Here is a 21,921-nt window from a genome sequence, read left to right as displayed (position 1 = left end):
TGTTGTAGGAAGGTAGCAAACTGGGGTCCTAATTTTGATTGGAGAGACTTCCCTGGGGAAGTACATTTGAACTGACATATGAAGAATGATGAAGCATTAATTAGGCAAACTGGGGCTGGGGACAATTGTAGGCCAAGGGAAGAGCTTGTGCAAAGTCTCTGTGGTAGAAAAAAAAATGTTTATGGAGTGGAAAGGCCATGGGGCGGAAGGGCAGAGAAGGTGGTAGAATGTGGTGTCAGGTGAGGCTGGGGAGCTAGACAGGGGCTGGATGGTGCACAGCCAGGAGAGTCAAGTTACTGTCCTTCTAGGCTCCGCTTTGCTGCTTATACCCGCCCCTTTCCACCAGATTCCTGTAACCCCTTTCCCATCCTGAAATCCTCATTGTTCACACATAGAAAATTAAAATAGCCACTTGCCACCTTCAAATCCATCTTCTTTGCTGTAGTCTTAAATGGGCTTTCTAAAATGTAAATCTGATGAAGTCGGTCCTCAGGCTACAGTCCTCGCCCGGCTCCCCATTTCCAGGACAAAGTCCTGCCTGACTTCCTTGCTTGTTAGCTCCCTCGCGCCACACCCCTACCTACAGTTCCCCAAAGTTGGGCGCAATGTGCTTTGCTGCCTGAATGCCTTTGCCTCCTTTGTCTGTTTGGTGATGTTCTGCTACCCTGCAAGCCACAGCTCACCCACCTCCTCCAGGAAGCCCTCCCTCCACATTCAAGCGGGTGTGTCAGCCCTTCCTCTTTCCTGGGTGCATGTGAGCACTGGTGTGTTTGTTCCATCTCTCCCTTTGCTTGTTGACTCATACGTCTTCTCTGCCAGAATGTGAGATCCTGGAGGGAGGGCACGGGGCTCCCTTGTCTTTGTCCTTCCGATGCCACAGGGCTGGGCACATATGAGGTGCTTAATACGTGTTTTCTTGAAGACCTGGTGATGAAGGAGTAACATGGTATAAACAGGTGGTGAAAAATGCAGCTCCATCAGGAGAGCTCTGTAGTTCTGTGTATAGGGATGATGGTTAAGAGGTCTGGTTTCCATGACCTCCATGTACTGTCTGGTCTGTTTCCTCTAATGACCAATCACAAGTCTTGCTGTCCCCACCTGCCACTTCCATCCATCCCAAAGAGCAGGTGCACCAGGGTGGGCCGAGTCAAGCCTAAATATATTCATTCTTCTGGCAGAATGGTTCTTAGACCGTAGTGTGCAGGAGAATCACCTGGAGGGTTTGTTAAAACAGAGGGTTCTGGCCCCACCTCCAGAGTTTCCGATTCAGTAGAGCTGAGATGGAGACCAAGAATGTGCATCTCTAACAACTTCCCAGGCGATGCTGATGGTGCTGGTCTGGGGACCACTCTTCGAGAATCTCTTTTCTAGCAAAAGGATTTGCTCTAAAAATAATTACTTTCTATGGTGTTGGGGAGGGAGATACGGGAAGCTTTTTGCTTGGGTTTGGTTTTGTAGGTTTAAAGACCTATTGGTATGAGATTAATGTGGATAGATGGATCAGATTCTCCACGCTTCCCTCCTCCGCTGTCTCCTGGCTTTCCCACAAAGTGTTTCCGTGTTCATTCATCAGCTTTTCAATGAATATGTTTTGAAGGTGTAATGTGTGCACGACAACAGAAGGGGTGGAATTGTTGTTATTAAGATGAAGTTGGTATGAAACTGTCCTTAAGAGAAGTCCTCCAGTATGGATGTAACATGATGCAAGGAGATCAAAGAAATGCCTGCTCGGATGGGTCGGGATTCCCCGATCCACAGAAATGTCCCATGAACGGGAATAAAAGAATTTGATAAGTGAGACCACATGACTATTAAGATCCTGAAATTCTGTGATTAAGGAAGACAGTGGTAATTGACACAACAAAATGGCACGAGTGGAATACTGTGAAGTTGGTAGTAGGGAAGTCTCCAGAGTCATCCGAGGCGTCCTCATGGAAATGCTGATAGTATTGTCCTTATTTTTAATAAACATTTATTCCTCACCAACAGTACACTTGGTTACTAAGTGGATTTATAGCCGATGACCCCACAATTTGCTGTTTTTTGACCTCAGATCATTGAAAAGGTTAAATAGAAGAAGCCACAAGCAGGCCCAGAGTGCGCCTCTGGGGCCTCTTTAGGTCCCATTTCCCGAGTCAAATGGAATTGAGATGTGTAGTGCCGTTTTGTTTTTTGAAATATTTACAACAGAGAGAAAGAGAGAGAACGTAAGTAGCCAATTGCAGGACTTGAATTTATAGTCACTAGGTCACCAGCTTGAATTTCAGACTCTCACCTTATTAAGAAAGTCCAACCAATTGCTAAATTTCATTGTTTGAGGCCAGGGTCAAAGTCCCTCTTTCAGGAGGGCCCAGCACTTAAGATGTGGCAGGCGAAGCTGAAGGCCCTCGCCCCTCGCTGTTGTTTATTGAGTATCTGTTACGTGGGGGTACTGAGTGAGATACTTTACAAATATTATCTAGAATCCTTCAAGGTGAGTAGTACTATCATCATTTCCGGATAAGAAAACAGGCACAGAGAGACTATGTATCTTGTCCAGTTACACACAGCAAAATGCCTGAATTCATTTTTGGAAGTCAGCATAACCATAAAATCGAAACATGGTGAAAGACAGGTAAAAAACTCTAGATCTATCTCAGGTCTGGGTATAGATCCAAAATGCAAGATTAGAAAATAGAACGCAGAAGTTTATCAAGTGGATAACGCGCTCTCACCAAACGGAGAGCATTCTGGGAATATAAGAATGGCTCAATAAGGAGAAACATTAGGAAATCAACATAATTCACCATATCAACAAACTGAAGGGGAGTCATATACGAGTAGATGCTGAAAGGCTGATCAGATTTTCCTGTAATAAAACTCGAACACAGGGAAGTTTGATAAAGATGAAAAATTAGCCACATGTATCATTCTGAACAGTGAACCACTAAATCCAACTTCATTAAAAGTGGGAGTGATCTAGTCTTAAGCCATTTAGCTGGGCTTCTGCTTCTGAGGTACTAGGCAACCAATGGAACTGCCCCTTTCTTCTTCTGTGCCCCAACAAAGCCGTATTTATGTTACTGGGTGCCCTTGTCTTACACTGTCCGTGTGAGAGGTCGTGCTTGTGAGGACACCTTCCTAGATTTCAGGTATCAGAGGCTTCCTGGGGCATCAAGGGCACAAGCTCTTGGTTGCCACATCTACCAATGATGGCTTGGCTTCATGGTTTTCATGGCAGACGTGGGATGTGTTTTTCTGGCACGAAATCACTGCGTGATCCAAAAAATATTATCTGCATCAAGCTTGTGCAGCTTATGCAGAGTTACCCACTGCGTGGTGGAGGGAGCATTGCATGGGAATCCAGGGGGTCTGGGTTCCAGGGGCTCTGCCTCAACTAGCTGTGTGCTCCTAGGCGAATCACTTAGGCTTGCGGGCCTCACTTGCCTCATCTCTGCCATGGGATGATGGACTGGATGCACCAGCAGTGCTATTCGACCTCAGAGTTGTAATAATCAGCACCCTTACCATGTGCCCGGCACTGTTATAAGTATTCTGCATAGCGATGAACTCATCCCAGCAACTCTATGAGTTAAGTACTATCATCATTCCCATTTTCCCTCTGAAGAAACTGAGGCACAGAGAGGGTAAATGACTTGCCCATGGTCTCACAGATAGGAAATGATGGCGCTCTTACATAGTTCAACTTCCATCCTTTACTCTTCTGGTTTTTCTTTACCTGGGCCCGTGTTGTTACTGTGGTGTTGGTTCTGTCCAGTGGAGTAAAGGGTGCTGAGGGTGGGAGACACAGCTCCGGGGCAGATGGACGGGAGTCACTGCCCGGGAGAATGGGGGCAGTGACTGCAGAGGTTGCTAATCTTTGCCTTTCCCCCTCTTCTCTGTTCCTGTCTAGTCTGCGGCAAGCGCTACAAGAACCGGCCCGGACTTAGCTACCACTACGCTCACACTCACCTGGCCAGCGAGGAGGGGGATGAGGCTCAAGACCAGGAGACCCGGTCCCCGCCTAACCACAGAAATGAGAACCACAGACGTGAGTTCCCAGTTGTTGGGTTGGGGCAGTGATGAAGTGGGTGGGCAGGGCGATAGAGTGATCTTTTCACCTCTGGCATCTTTGGTGGAACCCACTGAGTGGTTTCAGCATCCCGTGGTGACTTGGGACTTTTAACGCAGTCCCAGCTGCCCCATGGCTCATCTGAACCCCAGGCTTAGAGTGAGCTGGGCCAGGTGGCATCCCCAGTTCTGTTTCCAGAGGAAGGGAGGTGAGTGTTAAGGCAGAAGGGAAACATGCTTACCTGGCTATTGTCAAATGCCCGGACCTGTTCCTCTTTTCCCTCAGCTCCAGAAGTTCCATTCACAGGTACTAACCTGACTTGGGCATAGCCCTTGCGCATGTCAGTTCACATGGACATTTCACATGTCGCTGTGGCCACCAAGAGATGTAGAATATTCTTGAGCTATTGCCTTGGCTCTTACAGGGATCACAATTTTGGTTCAGGGCTCTCCTGCCTTAGAAATACTGCCCTTGAGCCTCCATGCTTTTCACTTGAACACTCTATCAGCAAGCATGATCTGGGTGCATGATGGAGTCTTCAGAGCTTGTTTCAAGATGTGGGTCATTCTAAGATCATTAGGTGAAGAATAATTGTGGACTGGCCATGTATTTTTTATTTTGTTACAAGATTTTGTGGTAGGAGTTCTGAAGGTGAACAATGCAATGTAATTAAAGGGGTCAGACCTTTAGAAGTTTCCAGACTCTCGGATCTGAGGGTGACTCCTGTGCATTTTAGCCCATCAGCTTAGTCCACAGATGTCCATCGGCTACTCATCAAATATTTGAAATAATTAACATACTTTGGCCCCGACCTTTCTTGGGATTAGTGTCAGTGTTGCCTAACCCCACCCTCCTTTCTGTTTGTAACATTGCCTTCTGTACTGGTGTGCTCAGACTGCCGTAACAAAATGCCACAGACTGGGTGGCTTCAAGGACAGAAGTTACTTTTCTCGCTCTTCAGGAGGCCACAAGTCCCAGACCAATGTGTCATCGGGTGGGTTCCCTCAGAGGCCTCTGTCGTTGACTTGCCGGTGTCCCCTCTCGCTGCCTCTTCACATGGTGGTCCCCCTGTGATCACGTACCCCTGCTGGCTCTCTGTGTGTCCAGGTTTCCTCTTAGAAGGATACCAGTCAGATTGAATTAGGCCCACCGTAACTTAATCACCTCTTTAAAGGCCCTGTCCCCGGAGAGTCACGTTCGGAGGCACTGGGGGTTGGGGCCTCAGAAAACACATTTTTGGGGGGACCCAAGTCATCCCATATACCTTCTTTAATTCCTACTCACTTGCAGGGTTCAAGCCTTTCATGTGACAGGCCCTTATTTCCTTACCTGCTCTTGTCATGCGGACAGAACCTGAGAAGCAGGGCAGGAGTATCTGACAGAGCTAGCCCGCCTCCCCTTGCCAGCTTCTGAGTCATACCAAGCTCACTCTCTCTCTCTCCTCCCTGGGGAGAGGTTCCCTTGGTCCAGTCTTTCAGAAAGGAAAATGTACGGGGTAGCCGACATTTGCGTCTCCTTGTTTCTCCTCTTATCCCTTCTCTGATCTAAGTGGCCTAGGCGTACCTATTGTTTTTTCCGGCAAAGGAGGCCGAGAATGATCTCTTTTGATTTGGGTTGCTATCTGGAAAGTATTTATTAGCCACGGTTGCTGTCTCTGAAGTATTTGTTAACTTGGTATTATTTCCCACTCCCCCCAGTGCTGGCTTATCTTCTTTACATCTCTTCTCAAATGTCAAGCCATTTGGTCCCTGTGTTGCGGTGCTTTACTCACGCAATAGGGTTTGGAATGCTTCTCTTTTGTCTGTGTCTCTTTTGTGTGTGTGCACGGTGATGGCCACAGCAGAGGAAGGTTCTTCGTGGTCCCCCAGGTACACTGCAGGCCCGAAGTGGATCAAGGAGATCTCCTCCATAGGCATCCCTGCCAGCTCCCCCACCCCCGCACCTGCTGGCTGTTGACTTCTGGGGTGCGTACTGGCCTATTTCCCTCTGTCTGCCAGGATCTCCTCATGTACTCTCGTGAGTCAGCATCTTCTGTCTCCTCATGTCTTCACCGTGAGGCCAGATGGCCTTGCTTAGTCAGGAAGCGGTGTCTCTCCTCCTCCTGGATGGAGATATGTCCCCAATCTGGCGGCGAGGCCTCTCCCCTTCCCCTCTCACCTGCTGAGGACAAACCGAGTTCTTCAAAAAGCCTCCTCTGGCTACCCAAGGATTTTAAGCTGCACAGAAAAGAATAGCTGTCCCTGGGTTCATCTGGGGCCTCCTTACAAGAGGAAAGTTCCAGAACCTTCCCAAACACCTTTTTAACAACATCTGCTCACAATGCCTCTGAGAACTCTGTGATTAACTCTAATTTTGCTAGCGAGGAGGGTGTGGCAGGAAGGCCCCCGGGTCCACAGAAGCCATTCCTTCCCTCTTCCCCAATTTCTCTGAACAAATCGGAGAGACAGCAGCTCTTCCCAGGTTCTCTGCACCACGCATGCCACCAATCTGTCTGCTGCTCCGAATGTCTGCTCTGTTCCCTCCCACATTCCCCTGGTGAGCAGCCCCCCAACCATTTTCTCGTGAGTGCTAATTGCCAGCATCGTTAATACCCAGTCATTAGCTGCTCCCACTGTTTGGGGTGGGGGTGGGCTCCCATCCATCCTACCCCTAAATGCCACTGGGGCTGTGTGGCGAATTGAATGTGACAGCTCTGCAGCATCGAAGGTCCCAGCTTTGTGATCCTTCCTTGGCAAGGCTTTTGGACTGGGGGAGGGAGGCAGGAGAGCTTCATCTGAGAGGCTAATCTGCAGTTCCCCCAGGAAAAGTTCTGGACGCCAGCAAAGTGCGGATGCTGACTTTTCCCTCTTCAGCAGAGCTGCAGGGTGGCCCAGCTGCTGGTGCGCACACGCAGGCCTGGGGGAGAAACAGCCCTACAGACTCAGGCGTTTTCTGTGGCGTGGGCATCTGCGCTCGCACCGCCCGCCGCAGTGGAGACCTTTTGACTTTGGTCCGCCTGCTGTCCCTTGCCGCACCCCCCCGACGACTGGGTCTCCAGCCAAGCCGCTGCTCACGCCTGCGCCTGCTGCTGCTGCCTTCACGCAGAGCGGAGTGCTGGAGCCAGCGCTGCCCTCCCCGCGCCCCCCAGCCCCAGGCCACCCTGGGCGCCAGCTCAGCAGTCCGCGGCCCCTCCAACCCCGGGCTCTCTCGCCTTTGTTCCTCTCCTCGCCGCTCATTTTCTCCTGAATATACACTTCTTGTCTCTTCCGTGGGTTCATCCCCTTTCCTTCAGGCCCTTGCCTGTCCGCCTCAACTATAGGCAGCCCGGGGAGGCTTGGCGCTCGGGCATGCACCTTGGGGGGTGGTCCTTTTCTGATGGGGTCTTCTCCACCTAAGCCGCCACCCTCCCCCTCCCTCCCCGCACGAAGCTGGCTTCCTCTTCCTCCTTGCGTTTCTCTGACCACCTCTGTCTGCTTTCTACAAGTGAAATTGCCGTGTGTGTGTGTGTGTGTGTGTGTGTGTGTGTGTGCGCGCGCGCCTGTGTATGCATGTACATACGGGTTCACACACACACAGACTACCTGTATATGAATAAATGGAGGGAGGCCTGGGCAGGTTAGAACTCTGTGTGGTGCCACGCAGAAGCATTCTCTCTCTTTCTCTTTTTTTGATAAAGATTTATTTATTTACCTTTAAAAGATTTTATTTATTTATTTATTTGAGGGAGAGAGAGAGCAGGGGCGTGCACCAGTGGGGGGAGGGGCAGAGGGAGAGGGAGAAGCAGACTCCCTGCTGAGCAGGGACCGTGGGGCTTGATCCCAGGACCCTGGGATCATGACCTGAGCCTAAGGCAGATGTTTAACCAACAGCCAACTGAACCACCCAGGCGCCCCTATTTATTTATTTTAGAGAGAGAGAGAGCACAAGCGAGCAGGGGGAGGGGCAGGGGGTGAGGAAGAAGGGAAGGGAGAGAATCTCAAGCAGACTCCCCACTGAGCACAGAGCCTGTTATGGGGCTCAGTGGCACGACCCTGAGATCATGACCTGAGCTGAAATCAAGAGTCAGACTGGCTGAGTCACCCAGGTGCCCCACGCAGAAGCATTCTCTTGTGACTTCTGAAATGCCACCTCGGTAAACAGTCCTGGTGGGGCCAGGGTAGCAGAAAGAACTGACCCATGCTCGCCGTGCCAAACTCTTCTTGAATTTCCTTTTATCTTCTATGCAGAGTGCCAATCTACTAAAGATGATGTTTTACAGGTACTTTTCTGGGAGGTGGGCTGGGTGTGGGCGTTGGTGAGGTCCTGGACCTGAGTGGAAGAGCAGTGTAAATAGATTCAGTCTAATACTATTCATCTGTCCGTCCATCAGCCTGTCCATCCATCCATTGGTTTAGTATCCGTGTGCTAAATACTGTCTCGATCCCTGTCCTGAGAAGGAGTGTGTAAGGGTGTATGTATAGACTAGTGAAGAGCAAAGGGCTCAAGGGCACAACACACTTTGTACCCCTTAGGGCAGTGGTGCTCCCAGTGTGGCGTCAGAATCACCTGGGAACTTGTTGGAAACGCAGATTCTTGACTCCACCAGACCTGAAACAGAGACCGTGAGGGTGGGGATGGCAATCTGTATTTTACAGGGCATTTTGGTGCACGAAAGCTGGAGAACCACTACCTTAGGGGATTTGCAAAGACTTCGCTGAGGAGGGGCCATTCGACTTAGCTCTGGAAGAACAAAGAGGAGCTTCCCAGGAGGGAGAAGGCTTCCCAGGTGGAGGCAAAGGCAGGGAGGTATGACATAGCACAATGCCCCAGACAAGTGATTGTAGTTGGGTCTGACGGTAGCTTTGGAAGAACGGTGGGAAAGGGAGTGGGAGCCACCGCTGGAAGCATCGTCTATGCCAGGCCGTGCAGCTGGTGTCCTGTATGAAAAGGACAGCCACAATAGCAATGCTAGAAGGCAAGGACAAATGATTTACAAAGAAAGTTGCTTGACGTATTATTAATTGTCACATGGTGTATCTCTTTTACCTAATAGCATAAATGAGTATAAAATGTTCTCTATAACACACTCCGAGCTCCTAAGAGGGAAGTGCTTTCTAAAATATGGATCTATAAAATTTATTTCAAGCCAGTTTCTCAGGTCCATGGAATGGAAGTTGGGTTGTCCTGGGTCCCGGGAGGTCGCCGTCTTCTGCGTAATGATAGTGTGCCTGGCACACAGCTAGGTTTCGGTATCTGCCGAGAGAAAGAAAGGCCGCACCCTAGCGCGCCTTTGGAGGGCACGTTGTACTCTGCAGAACGGGAAGAGGAGAGCTGAGTTGATTAAGGGTAATGTCGGCTGATTAGATAATCTGAAAATTAGTCTGATAATGTGCAAATTACCTAAAAGAAGCATATGATGTCATTGCTACACTGATGGGAAAGATCTAACAGACGTTAGTCTCCTGACATCCCTGTCCTCTAGCATACGGCCCGGGGGCAACGGCTAGAGCTTTAGCAGAGAGAGTGAAAATTGCCTTTGACACAAGCTTAAGGATTCTGGATCACTCTGAAGGTGCCTGAAAAACCATAAAGTGCACACCATCCACCACTTACCAACCTTGACGCAGGAAATTCAGGCTTTGTTCCAGGGGAGAGAGAGGAAAATTCAGATACAGGGCTCTGTCTGGAAAAGTGTGCTGCTTCTCACTTCCTAAAGAGGAAATTTGGAAACTAACAACAGGTGTTCTTCAGGTGAATTATTATTTAACTAAACAGTTTACAGATTATGAAACAAGTGAAGAGAAACCTGAGGGGTTCCTCTGGCCTTGAGGATAGAGTTGGAGTTAATTTTTCAGACCTTTTGGCTGGGCGAATGGCAATGGAATTGGCCAGGCTAGAGTGTGAGTCATGACCCTGTCACTCGGCCATCTTGTGCCTGTGTGACCGTGGGTCAGTCACTTGTACTCTTTCCTCCTTTGTTGCCTCATCTGTAAAATGGAGAGGGTAACGGTACTGACCTCCTGGGGTTGCTGCCAGTCGTCAGCGAGACGATGTGGGTGTTTGGCACCGTGCCTGCACATTGCAAGTGCTGATATCCCATCTCCGTGCCATTCGGACCAACAGAGCATGTCTATGACCACAGATGGCTAATCTGAGTCAGGGCCCATCTGTGGCTGTGTGATACCGGGAAGCTAACTGCCTATGGGGGTCTCACTGGCATCAGGCGTAGCTATCAGAGCCTGGCCTGGCCCTGGTGCATCCTTTGCTAAACCTTAGATATAGGACAGCAATCCTTCTGTACAGGCTAAACCTGAGTATTTATTGAGCACTTACTGTGCCTGTCCCACTTGTGGGACTAAGTATAATTGGGCCTCTAAAAAAGCATGCCATGTGGTCTTAGCCCTGACAATTTCTGGTTTAATTGGGGAAATAAGATGGATGCAGGAAACCCAACAGGAGAAAGCTGTGGAGCAGAGTCGAACCAGTGTAGCATCCCTGTATTTACCGTCCCATTTCCCCAGGATGGGACATCCACCCACCCCTCGCCTTTCTGTGAGCCTCTTTCATTTCTCTCACATTTTGGGCCTAATTACCTAGAAGGTTCTGGATTGAAGAGTTCCACGTCCTGTGTAATGACAATGACAGTAATACTTGCTGACATCCCTTGAATGTGTCAGACAGATACTGTGCTAGGCGGGCTTCATTTCTCTCATTCATTCATTTCTCTCATTCACTCCTCACAGCAGCCCTTAAGTAGGGTGGTGCTGTGTCCCCTAGAGGACACCAAGGCACACTGACTCCGACCCATGTGCTCACAGACATGGAGCGTGAATGTGAATTCTCCCATCATGTGTCACTTCTTGGGAAGCTTATTTAGGCCTTAGATTTCCCCCCCCGCCTTTATCAGAAATGAAATTATTTTACATAGGAGAATCAAGAGGGGAAGAAATGACAGAAGGCCTACTAGGTGCCAGGCACTTCGCAGATATTGTTTCATTTAAGTTCATAGACCGTGAGGCACATGCTGGGACTCTCATTTTGCAGAGGAGGAGACTGAGGCTTGGAAAGTCACCTGGTTAGCAAAATGGGAAGCTGAGATGTGAATGTGCTTGAGTTAGACACCATTCAGTTAAGTCGGGACATTGGAACCCCAAGTGATGGATCCTTATTTCAACATCGGGATCTTTGCCCAAGTGGTATCTCTCAATTTTCACCTGTAGGCCAATTGTGAATTGCATCATAGTGCACAGTGACTTTTCAAAAGAAACTAACATATTAATGGGCACTTATCTTGGACTGCCTAACAAAATACCATAGACTAGGGGGCTTAAACAATAAGGATTTATTTCTCACAGTCTTGGAGACTGGAAGTCCAATATAAAAGTGCGGCCATATTGGTGTTTGATGAGGACTCTCCTTTTGGGTTGGAGATGGCCGTCTTCTTGCTGTGTCCTCACATGGCTTTTCCTTGATACATGGTGGTAGAGAGAAGCAAGCTCTCTGGTGTCTCTTCATATAAGGGCACTAATCCTGCCATCCTCATGACTCCATCTAAACCTAATCCCCCCACCCCGCCCCGAGGCCCCACCTCCAAATACCATCACATTGAGGGGCAGGGTTTCAACATATACATTTTGGGGGAGACACAATCTAATCCCTAGTAGGCACATTTAATCTTCAAAACTAACTTTAGCTGTTTGTGGTGTTATATGAACTCCCCATTACAAATTCTGCCCAAGATTTTAATTCGTAAGTGAGTCTTACTCTTGAAAACAATATCACACATCACTTAGTTCAATAATTTTCCTGTATCTTTCTCTCATTTGTGTTTCACTGTCTTTCCTATCCTAGCTCTTATATACATCTCTTTCTGACTTTGTTCTTTAAAAATGATAATGCTGTGCCAAAAGCGAAAATCCTAGGATTCATCCTGGGCTTTGTTTTCTGTCACCACCTGTATCAGCTTCCCCTCCCAAATATACTTCAAATCTGTCTTCTTTTCTTCATCTCCTGGCCTCCACCAGCTCCTGCTTGATCACTGCAACTTCTTTTTTTTTTTTTTTTTAAAGATTTTATTTATTTATTTATTTATTTGACAGAGATAGAGACAGCCAGCGAGAGGGAGCACAAGCAGGGGGAGTGGGAGAGGAAGAAGCAGGCCCATAGCGGAGGAGCCTGATGTGGAGCTCGATCCCATAACGCCGGGATCACGCCCTGAGCTGAAGGCAGACGCTTAATGACTGCACCACCCAGGCGTCCCTTTCTTATGATTTTCTTTTTTTTTATAATAATATTTTTTTATTATATTATGTTAGTCACCATACAGCACATCCCTGGTTTCTGATGTAAAGTTCGATGATTCATTACTTGCGTATAGCACCCAGTGCACCATGCAATATGTGCCCTCCTTACTACCCAACACCAGCCTATCCCAGTCCCCCACCCCCCTCCCCTCTGAAGCCCTCAGTTTGTTTCTCAGGTCTTTTTAAAGTAGAAAATAGATTATGCCATATTCCACTCCCAAACCTTCTATCGCACGTGAATGCGGTCCACACTTCTCACCTTAAGGGCCTGCATTTTTTTCTTCTCAAGGTGTGATCAACAGCCTCACCATCAGCTGAGACTGGGTGACCAACTCATCCAGGTTTGCCTAGGATTCCTGTTGTAGACGGAAAATCCTGTGCCCTGGGAACCCCTCAGCGCCAGGCAAATCCAGATGGTTGGCCACCCAGTGGGGGAGCTTGTAAGAAATGTGAAATCTTAGGCTCTAAGCCAGACCTGTGAATCCTAATCTGAATTTTGGTGAGAGGCCTAAATGGTTCGTTTGCGCAGCACTCAAATTTGAGAAGCCCTGGGGCCTGCCACCCACTCTGACTTGACTTCCCTCAGGCGTGTGGCTTCTGTGCCCGTGGTAGGGTACTAGCTGGTGGGCCTGAGGGCCCGTGTAGCCGCTTACTGGCATATGACCTGAGACGTCTACCTTGCTGCACTGTGCCATATCATCTATGTAAAGTCAGAACATGAATGCATCTCTCTCCTAGGGTTATGTAGAGATTCAACAAGTCAGTTCTTAGAAAGCACAGCATTAACGGAAAATGTGTGTGACACACGTGTGGCCGTAGAGCGGTGATTCTCCGGCTTGCGCGCCGCAGAATCAGCTGTTCCTTAAAACAGAGCCTGCTGGGTCCTACCGCAGAAGTTTAGATTCAGGAGGTCTGGCGTAGGGGCCTAGAATTTGCATTTTTTACAAGTTCCCAAGTGAACCACTACCTCAGAGAAATCCACTCTTTTGGAGACTGACGTTCAGTTTTTCTTTTTTCTTTTGGATTCACCGACTTAAGACGACTGGCCAGGAACCAGGTCGCGCTATTAAATCCAGGGGGTTGGACTTGGTTTTCACTCTTTTCCTCCGGCTCTGTCCTACTGTGGCAAATGTGTCTGTGGCTCTCAGCACCTGCTCCCTGGCTTGCTTTCTGGGGGTGCTCCCCATCTGGGCCCTCATCCCTGGGCCGGCTATCCTTCTGCTCTGTGATCTCCTGACTCTGTCCTAATCCTCAGGTCTGTCGCTAGAGACACTTCCTTTTCCCTTTCTTGAGTACTGCTTTTCAGTCTGAAGGACCTAGAAAATGCTGGTCCATTGTGGGCTGCTGGGGTTGACATAGCCGGGTCCCCTGGAGGTGGTGGTGAGGAGGGGTGGGGAGAGGCAAGGCTGAACAAGAGACGAAGGGGGCTTGTTGAATTCTCATATCACAATAATAATATCCTGACAACTTAAACAGACGAAGCTTATCCCTCTCTAAAGCACAGCGATGTCCTGCAATTCTCTAAGGGGAATGACACCACTTCATTCGGAGCCCTGTTGACATAGTTACTCTCAGATTAAATGTTTTTCCCTTCCACTGACTCATTTGGTGGCAAGAGCGAGTTGCTATGCCAGGGCATGGACTGACCCACATGACCTTCCACTGGAAAATTGAAATATCTTCTTGTGCTTTCCCTAATCAGCCCTGCGAAAAGTCATCAGCTTTGCTTGGTCTTTACCTTGCTTTTCCAACATCAATGACAGACCCGAAGTTGCCAGCCTGAGTCTGGAGCACAAAGGACATTACTGATGGGTCACGTGACCACCCAGCCCCAGCATCGGGGATGTGCTATCCAAACTCCAGGCAAATTGCAACTCTAACCAAATACGTCCATCAGGATGGAGACATCGATGTGAGCAGACGGGTCTTCTGTTTTTATGGCACTGTGTTTAGGAGTAAATATTCTCAAGGTGTGTGTCTAACAGTGTGAGTTTTGTACTCCCTAAAGATGGAGGAAAAGAAAATAGATGCAAGGAAGGGTGGGGTGACCGACACCACATTTCAAACTTTTATAAAGATTCCGCAGTCACTCAAACACATAGTAAGCCTGTTTTCTGTTCAGCTGCTGTGGGGCCCCTGGCGAGAGGCCCTTGAACATGGGGTTCAAGGGGCTCTGGAGTCAACTGAGTCTGGGCGTTCTTAGCTCCTTCCATCCCGGTCTTCCAAGAAATGCCTCAGGGAGAGGATTCCAGAGGGAGGGAAGGCCCATTGGCTTTCTCCACTGCAGGCTTATTCTCTCCAGCGGGTCCCCAGTTACTTCAGCGGCTCCCTCTTTCTGTCCTTGCTATGAACAGGACTGATGCTCAGTGCCTTAGAATGGTCACTTCGTCCTCGGGGACGCTTCACACCCACTCGACTCCTAGCCTTTGACTTCCCTTTGCCTGACTTTTTTTCTTTCTCTAAAGAAGCGTCTGTGAAGATCGTCCATCCTTTCATGAAGTATTTATTGCCAGCACTGGGTCAGTCACGGTGCCGGATGCTGGGAGCCCACCCTTCAAGACACTGCTCCTGCCCTTAGGGAGCTTGCGGCGGCCAGGCAGAGAGACCGACTGCGCACACGACACAGCGATGAGAGGCCGAGGTCTTCTGGCTTTGGAAGACCTCACCTTTCTGATTCTCCCTTCACCCTATTGTAATCATCAGATCATAGGCCGGAAAGGGACCTTGCGATGTCATCTAGTGTATTCTCTTGCCTCTAGCTAGGCACGTGATCCTCCCCGGGGCCCAAGGCCTCTTCAGAGAAGCCCACTCCTCCTACCGTGCCTTTGTTTGACCGGCTCGGCTCCCCGCTTTCCCGCAGCATGCCCTGCCATTTCAGCTCATTCTTTCTCGTGTTGTCCTAAACACCACGGGCTGTGGGGAATTTAGGCCCATCCATAAACTTGAAGACTTATTGAGTCAGCCCTTGGCCTTTGTTTCTCCCGGGAGACTCATCTCAGGGCCTGGAATCACCCTGCATGAGCAGCCCGGCCTCCTTCCTCCTCGTCTACATTCTCTTTGTCCCCAGTGCTGGGTGGCACGATGGCATGATGGCTGGTGAGCCTGAGCGAGTTCTCTGCCTCTGAGGACTCTGGGGGCCCAATGGGCGGGGGTGCAGGAGTGGCCCCAGACATCTGTTTCCCTGCTGGGCTCCGCGGTCCCCTGGCCTCTCCACATGCGGGGAGGTAGGCATCATTTGTCTTCTTTCTGGAACCCTGGGGTGGGGCCTGAGCTGCTGTTAGTGGCCAAGTGGAACGGGCCTGAATGGAATCCCAACGTTTTTATTCCTTGGATCTGTAGGATTTGTTTTTTCATCAGTTCTAGGGAAGCAGTGAAAAAAGGTGTCGGGCCTTGGGGATAATTTATATGAGTAAACACGTAAGGAGGAGGGTGAGCAAGAGCATGAGAATTAAGGCCATTTATCCAGGCTTTGAGGCTCTGTTTGCCCTCTGGTCCAGCCTTCCCCACAGTCTTTATCTTGCTCCTTTAACCCTCTCCTTGCCCTGCTCCTCGTGGGCCCACGCAGAGCTCTGTGCAGCTGCCCCAGCGGCCTCCTGCTCCCCGCCCCTCCCACGGCCCTCATTAAAGCCTGGGTACAAGGTAGCGGGCTGTGGTGGTGGCCTCCAGCTGAGGCCTGCTCGCTGATTCTGAAGGGAAGGCACGTTGGCTTCCACCCTCCCTCCTCTCGCCCGGCCTGGCCTGTGTGTGTGTGTGTCCTGTGTGGTCAGCCTGGGGCTGCCTTTCTGCGTTCCCTCTTTCCTCTCGCCTTTCGTTTCCTCCATCCTCTGAAGATGCGCTCTGCACAGCCAAGTGGCAACGGCTAGGATGCTTTACACTTGAGAGATGAAGTAATAACAGGTGGCAAGACCAGAGGCTGCCGGAGCCCAGGATTCCGGTTGCCATGGAAACAGGTCAGCCCTGTGGAGGGATGGGAACTGTCAGCCGTGGAGGGTGGTGGGGGAGCCAGTGAGAGGGGTGAGGAGAGGCACGGCTCCTCCTGGAGGGCTCTTCTCACTGCCCTCCAGTTCCCCAAGGGCCACACACCCCAACTCGCAGGCCCGGGAAGAAAGAGCTGCTGGGCCGCGCGGCTGGGTGGTAGGCACGGAGCATGGCCGCGTGCTTGTGCGCCCCGGGCCCTGGCAGGCGGGCTGAGCGTCTGCTCAGGATGTGAAGTCATGCTTTTGTGGATGTGCCATGGGGGGGGGGCCTCCCCTTCTGGCTTGTTTCCGATTTCCCGAGGCCACTTGGGACACAGCTTCGGTCTTGGCAGGACCAGATGAGGGGCTGCTGCTGGTGGCCAGACTGTCCTCGCCACTCCTTCGTTTCCCGAGTGGCAGGCATATCGCCGCGGAGATCAGACGGAAAGGGGGAAAGACAGCCCTGTCTGGGTGGTAGTGTTATGGAAGATTTGGGGCCTTGTTTGCCAAAGACACGTGGCCTGATTGAAGTGTACAGTAATACCTTTCCAGAATGACTGCTCACCTTTTACTGAGTGTGGTGGTGGGACTGTTTGGGCCTTGGCTTTTCCTTTCTCTGGTTTGATTTGAATGCTCCCTCCCATCTTCTGTTTATTTGTGTGTGTGTGTGTGTGTGTGTGTGTGTGTGTGTGTGTGTGTGTGTGTTTCCTCATGAACTTTGTTCTTGATTTCCATTCTCCTCCTCCCACTTTGCGCTTTGTAGAGTTATCTCCCCGGGTAAATTCCTAAACTCTTAAGGCTCACTTTATTTTCTCGGCAGCTTCCTTGTATCTCTTATATGATCCCAGCCTATGAACATTAATCAACAGAAAACCAAATCCATCATTATGGACGCCGCCATCGAGATACCACTCGGGTCTTTGCCCTCCTGTTGTCTTATTCTATAAAGTGGGACTCAATTTCCCATAAGCAGAAGCAGAATCTCTATTTAAATCCCTCTTGCAAGGTCTGTGTGAGCCTCCTATTTATAGTAAAATCCTTTTTATAATGACCTCATACACGGTACCAGGAAATTGCTCATGGCTGGGTCAGGCCATAGGCCAGTATAGCTGTGGTGTAAGCTTTACTTAAAAAAAAATTCCTTCCAGAGCCTCCGGAATTCTTTGGAGAAGTATTTTCACAGAGTATGTGACGATAAACAGGATCACCCAGTATGGATTACTGTGGTAGGGACATGAAATTTAAGTTCAAAGGGAATTTCTGCTTTTATCAGGCCAATCTCAATCATTTTTATCCCTTTGGGCTTCCTAAATGACGTATTGGATGAATCAAGTTGACTCTAAAGAGATTTATGAAATATTTTATATGCAAGATATGGCCAGGAAGTGTGTGCCCCTGGACTGTCCAGGAGGCAGAGAGTCTCTGGGGACATAGATGACCCAGGGGTGAAGCCAGCCCCATAATCTCTTTGGGTTTCAGTTACGTCATCTTCAGATAATCCTCACTTTACAAAGTTTTTGTGAGAATCAATGAAACAATGTATGTAAAACACCCAGCGGAATATCTATCACAGTTTTGTAGTGTAATAAATGTCCACTTCTTTTTCGTTTCGAGAAACTGTTGAACAAGAGGGAGGCTGAATGGGTAGGAGCCACCTGGCGTCCCCTTCTCAAGGACAGTGAATCATAGTCTTATGCTTTCTTGTATGTTTGTGTACAAGATGATGTTTCTCCTACCGCAGTAGGGGTGCGGCCTTATTCTTCCAGAAACCCAGGGCCCTCAGCCATCCACTCTTATTTACTCTGGGAGCTAGACATGACACCAGGCCAGATCACTGACCGGTCCCTCTGGACACGGACCAGCACTTCTCTCTGAGGACTTGGGAAATAAACCATGTAGTGAATGATATTCAGAGCGACAGATAACTCTACCGCAGGGAAAGCAAACACAGTGCTCTGTCCCCACTAGGAGGATGTCCCAGGGGTGTCACTGGGCTGTCTACTCACATCTCCGCCATCCTTTTCTAAGCCATTCATCCTCCACATTGTGGTTAACCATTTCCTGTGTGCAGGGCATACAGGTGATGAGTTAGACGAGGTGCCCGACCTGAAGGAGGAGATCATTCAGTACAGGCATTTGAGGCAGGTGTACACATGCGTTAACAGGAGAAGAGTCATGAAAGTGATGTCAACAGAGTGCCCTCTGCAAGGCCTGACTGGTCCTTTCACCTGGGGAATTGGGAGAGCTCTATGGGAAAACTCTCACCCTGAAACCAACCCTAAATACCAAAAAGTATAAGAGAACCAGATGAAGAAACTTTTGATTAGTCTATCCCACACCATTTGAACAAGATGAAAGGAAGCTCTGAGCTCACTATTATTAGAAGGGTGTAGGATTTTGCCAAAAATGAACCGTAACTGTTCACTGTCACTTTCTCTACTGGGTCCTTGCTAGACTAAAATGGTACCCCTCTCCTCTCCCCAGCCCTGACATGTCACAGCTCCACAGAGCAGGGCCTACAACTGGGGTCTTAGCACCTTCTTCACCTCCTTGGCCAGGCACTTTGTATGGCCAGCAACCAACACAGATACATGTGGGGATCCTGCTCTAATTCAGTCTTCTCAGAAACTTCTCTCTATTAGATGAATTAAATTCTGTTCCTTCGGTCTTTTTACACAAGACCAATCTCTCTATCACTATCTGCTTTGCCCTACTAGATCATTTCTGAATTTTTAACTTCTTGTAGTATTGGCGTCCCGATTCAATGAGGGCATTCTACCAACGATCCATTGGTGGGAAAGACTGTAAAGAATTACCTGGGAGTTCTTATACTCTATTCTCTTTCATCCTCATAAATCACAACGCATACACCGTGTTGGAGAAAACCAGATTCTTTGGTTGCTTAAAGAGTTTGTGAAAAGAGAGAAAAATATGACATAATAGGAAGTCCCTAAAAGAACAGGAGAGACAGATGGTGTAGGCTGGGGCTCCTGAGACTTTTAGTGGGATTATATACGTGGACGTCTTTGATCGCTTTCCATGCGGGAAGCTACCTGAGTTGTGATTGGTATCTCCATATTTTCTTTCTAGTTCCTATCACTCATGAAAGTTAGCTCTGGTTTACACTCAGCCCCGAAATTTCATATACCCCACTTCTTCCTGTTCACCTTTTGATTGATTTCTAGAATAGTCTGTTAACAAGAAAACTATGAGTTTATTTGCTTCATAGACATGCTTGGATTTTCTTAAGAGAGTTCTGGAAATGTTGAAGATGGCAACTGAGAGAGAAGGACGAAAGGAGTTTTCTTCTGGATTTGGGCAATGAAAATTTCAGAGTACGATTTTTGCAGGCATACTGATTTTGGGGATTATTTGCAAAACCGTTCTTTATGACCTGTGAAGTCTTTGAGAGGCAGGGAGTGGTGAAGAAAAAACCCACACTCAAGAGGCCACAGGGTGTGACCAGCTCCTCCGTCCGCCCCCAACAGCCAACACCTTTTTTGCAGAGAATTGTCTGCCTCCCTGAAGATGAAAATCAATGACTTAGAAACTGATTAAACAATCCAAATAGCAACTGATAAATGGATTAACTCTCTATAATGTAATTCTGCCAGCTTTTGTCTTCTGCCTTCCCCAGGTAAGTTTTTCTATTCCTGGAGGCAAAGCAGAGGCATGGAGGAAGTGAAGGCCAGAGGGAATCATATTAAAGTGGGTGAATCCGTTTATCACTTACTGTCTGGATGGTATTTCTGCTCACATATCTGCTTCCTTTTACAGATTTGTACCCTACGGGACCCTGATTAATGTTAGCCGGTAAATAATGAAAGATAGCAGCAGACATTGGGTATAGCGAGGAGGAAGATACCCCTGTGGTTTAGGCTGATCCCGTAAACAGACAGACTTTCCTTCTTAGTTGCAAACAGGGAGTGTTCACGTGAAGAAGTCTCCACAATAGGGACCGAAAAACAAGAGAATGGAGGCATTTCTCCCCATGCAGAGAAACCTGTCCAAGCTTTTCCAGCTCCCCTAGGAATGGCGAATGATTTCAGTGCTTGAGAATATGTGCCGTTCTCATAAGCTTTGTTTTTGAGATCATGTCCCAAGATTTTTCTTTGCCTTTGGATAAGGACCTTCAGCGGGGGTGACTTATGAAGGTCTTAAGCCTCAAGGTATGCTCACTAACTCACCATTCAACTTATGTTTGGCATGAGGCTGAGCTGAGTGCCCTTGAGGTCTGCTGATTAACTCATCCTGGGTTCTCTCCATGCAAATGAGTATGGACTTTAGGGATATAAGGCTGAACAAGAGTGGACACTTGTTGACCTGCCGAGATGTTCATCAGCGTCCCCAGAAGCGTCTTCAGTGTCCTTCCTGGAAATGACTCCCATCAGTGCTTCTTTGTTTCATTTTCAGGGACAAAGGACTATCTCCCGAACAAGAGCGTCTTCCCCGTTCTTTCTTCCTCTCATCCCACCACTGGTTATGGTTGCCACCTGTTGTTTGAGGCCTAAGGCTTGAGGGCTGGTTGTTCAGGGATGAGGGAAGTTTACTTGACTGGTAGGCCTTCTGGATGCTTGGCTCATTCAGGAACGCAACCCGAGGAGCAAGGTAGTTTCTGTAAAAACACAGAGATGGGTTTTGCAAATATTGCAGAAATTAAACTAAACTCTGGACGGCTTGCAAGGGATTAGAGCTATTGAGCTGAAGAGGATCAAAAAGAAAACTTAGCCCAATGTAGCAACTTGATTGTAATGAAACCTTGCATTCTAACTTGATATTTTTTCCAGAACAGATTCTGCCACACCATGGGAGAAAAGGGGCTAGTAGAAACTCACGTTAGCCTAAAATCAGATTTTTTTTTTTTACTGTTTCTATAGCCCAGAAAGGACCGGATGGGACAGTCATTCCCAACAACTACTGTGACTTCTGCTTGGGGGGCTCTAACATGAACAAGAAGAGTGGGCGACCTGAAGAGCTGGTGTCCTGTGCAGACTGTGGACGCTCTGGTGAGTGTGGCCCCTTCTTGCATCTGTGCCCATAGACCAGGAGCTGTTCCACTTGCATTCCTCCGCCATCTTGTATGGGGGCTGAAGGGTGGAGTGGAGAAGACATGGTGGTGATTTTGAGTGGAGAGGAGTTTTCAGGTCATTTTGATATTTTTCTTCTCTGAGTCTTAAGAACAAGAAGTTGTGCCCTGGGATGTAGGAAGAGGGAAAGGAGCTTTTGGCTCCTGTCTGGCGTCTCCATGAGGTGGCTATTTCTTTGTGTGTATTGTTGTGGACAGTAGTGAGGTAGTGTCTTAAGAAACACCTGGAGACACGGACAACATGCTTCCTTGTATCAGATGGTGTGCACCTACCAAAGAGATGTGTGTTGTATGGAAGTGCCTGGGGCATACTGGAAGAGTATGGAAACATGAATATAGGGAGAGTAGCCACATCTTGAACTGTGGGAGTCTGAGACCCCGGGCTCATGGGCAGCTGCATAAAGACCACCTCCATTGGCCGCTCATCCCATTGTCTCATATAAAACAGACAAAAGAGACCCTGATAGATCAAGGGGGCCAAAGGGCAGGTGTTCTCAGGGCTGATCTGAAGTCGACTTAGCATGCTTTGAAATTTTCATCTTTGGCCTCTCCAAAGACTAAAATGAC

At 48.8% G+C, this 21,921-nt stretch overlaps 1 protein-coding gene across 8 annotated transcripts in view; it reads left to right on the top strand.

Annotated features, from left to right (window-relative positions):
- Positions 1-21,921, top strand: part of DPF3 (double PHD fingers 3) — a 247,751-nt gene that overhangs the window by 168,698 nt on the left and 57,132 nt on the right. For all 8 annotated transcript variants that reach the window (XR_015721812.1, XM_087856090.1, XM_087856094.1 and 5 more), the window contains 2 exons: positions 3,893-4,030; positions 21,146-21,274. Coding sequence is in view for 7 of the 8 variants with exons in the window: in XM_087856090.1 (XP_087712216.1) it covers positions 3,893-4,030; positions 21,146-21,274 (267 nt within the window). In the remaining variant the exon portion in view is untranslated. The remainder of the gene's footprint in view (positions 1-3,892; positions 4,031-21,145; positions 21,275-21,921) is intronic.

Source organism: Ursus americanus, chromosome 26, assembly GCF_024610735.1.
Source record: "Ursus americanus isolate L20-20 chromosome 26, mUrsAme1.1.p, whole genome shotgun sequence".
NCBI lineage: Eukaryota > Metazoa > Chordata > Mammalia > Carnivora > Ursidae > Ursus > Ursus americanus.
Note: the sequence above shows the minus strand (reverse complement) of the source record. Positions and strands in the feature narration are given on the sequence as shown.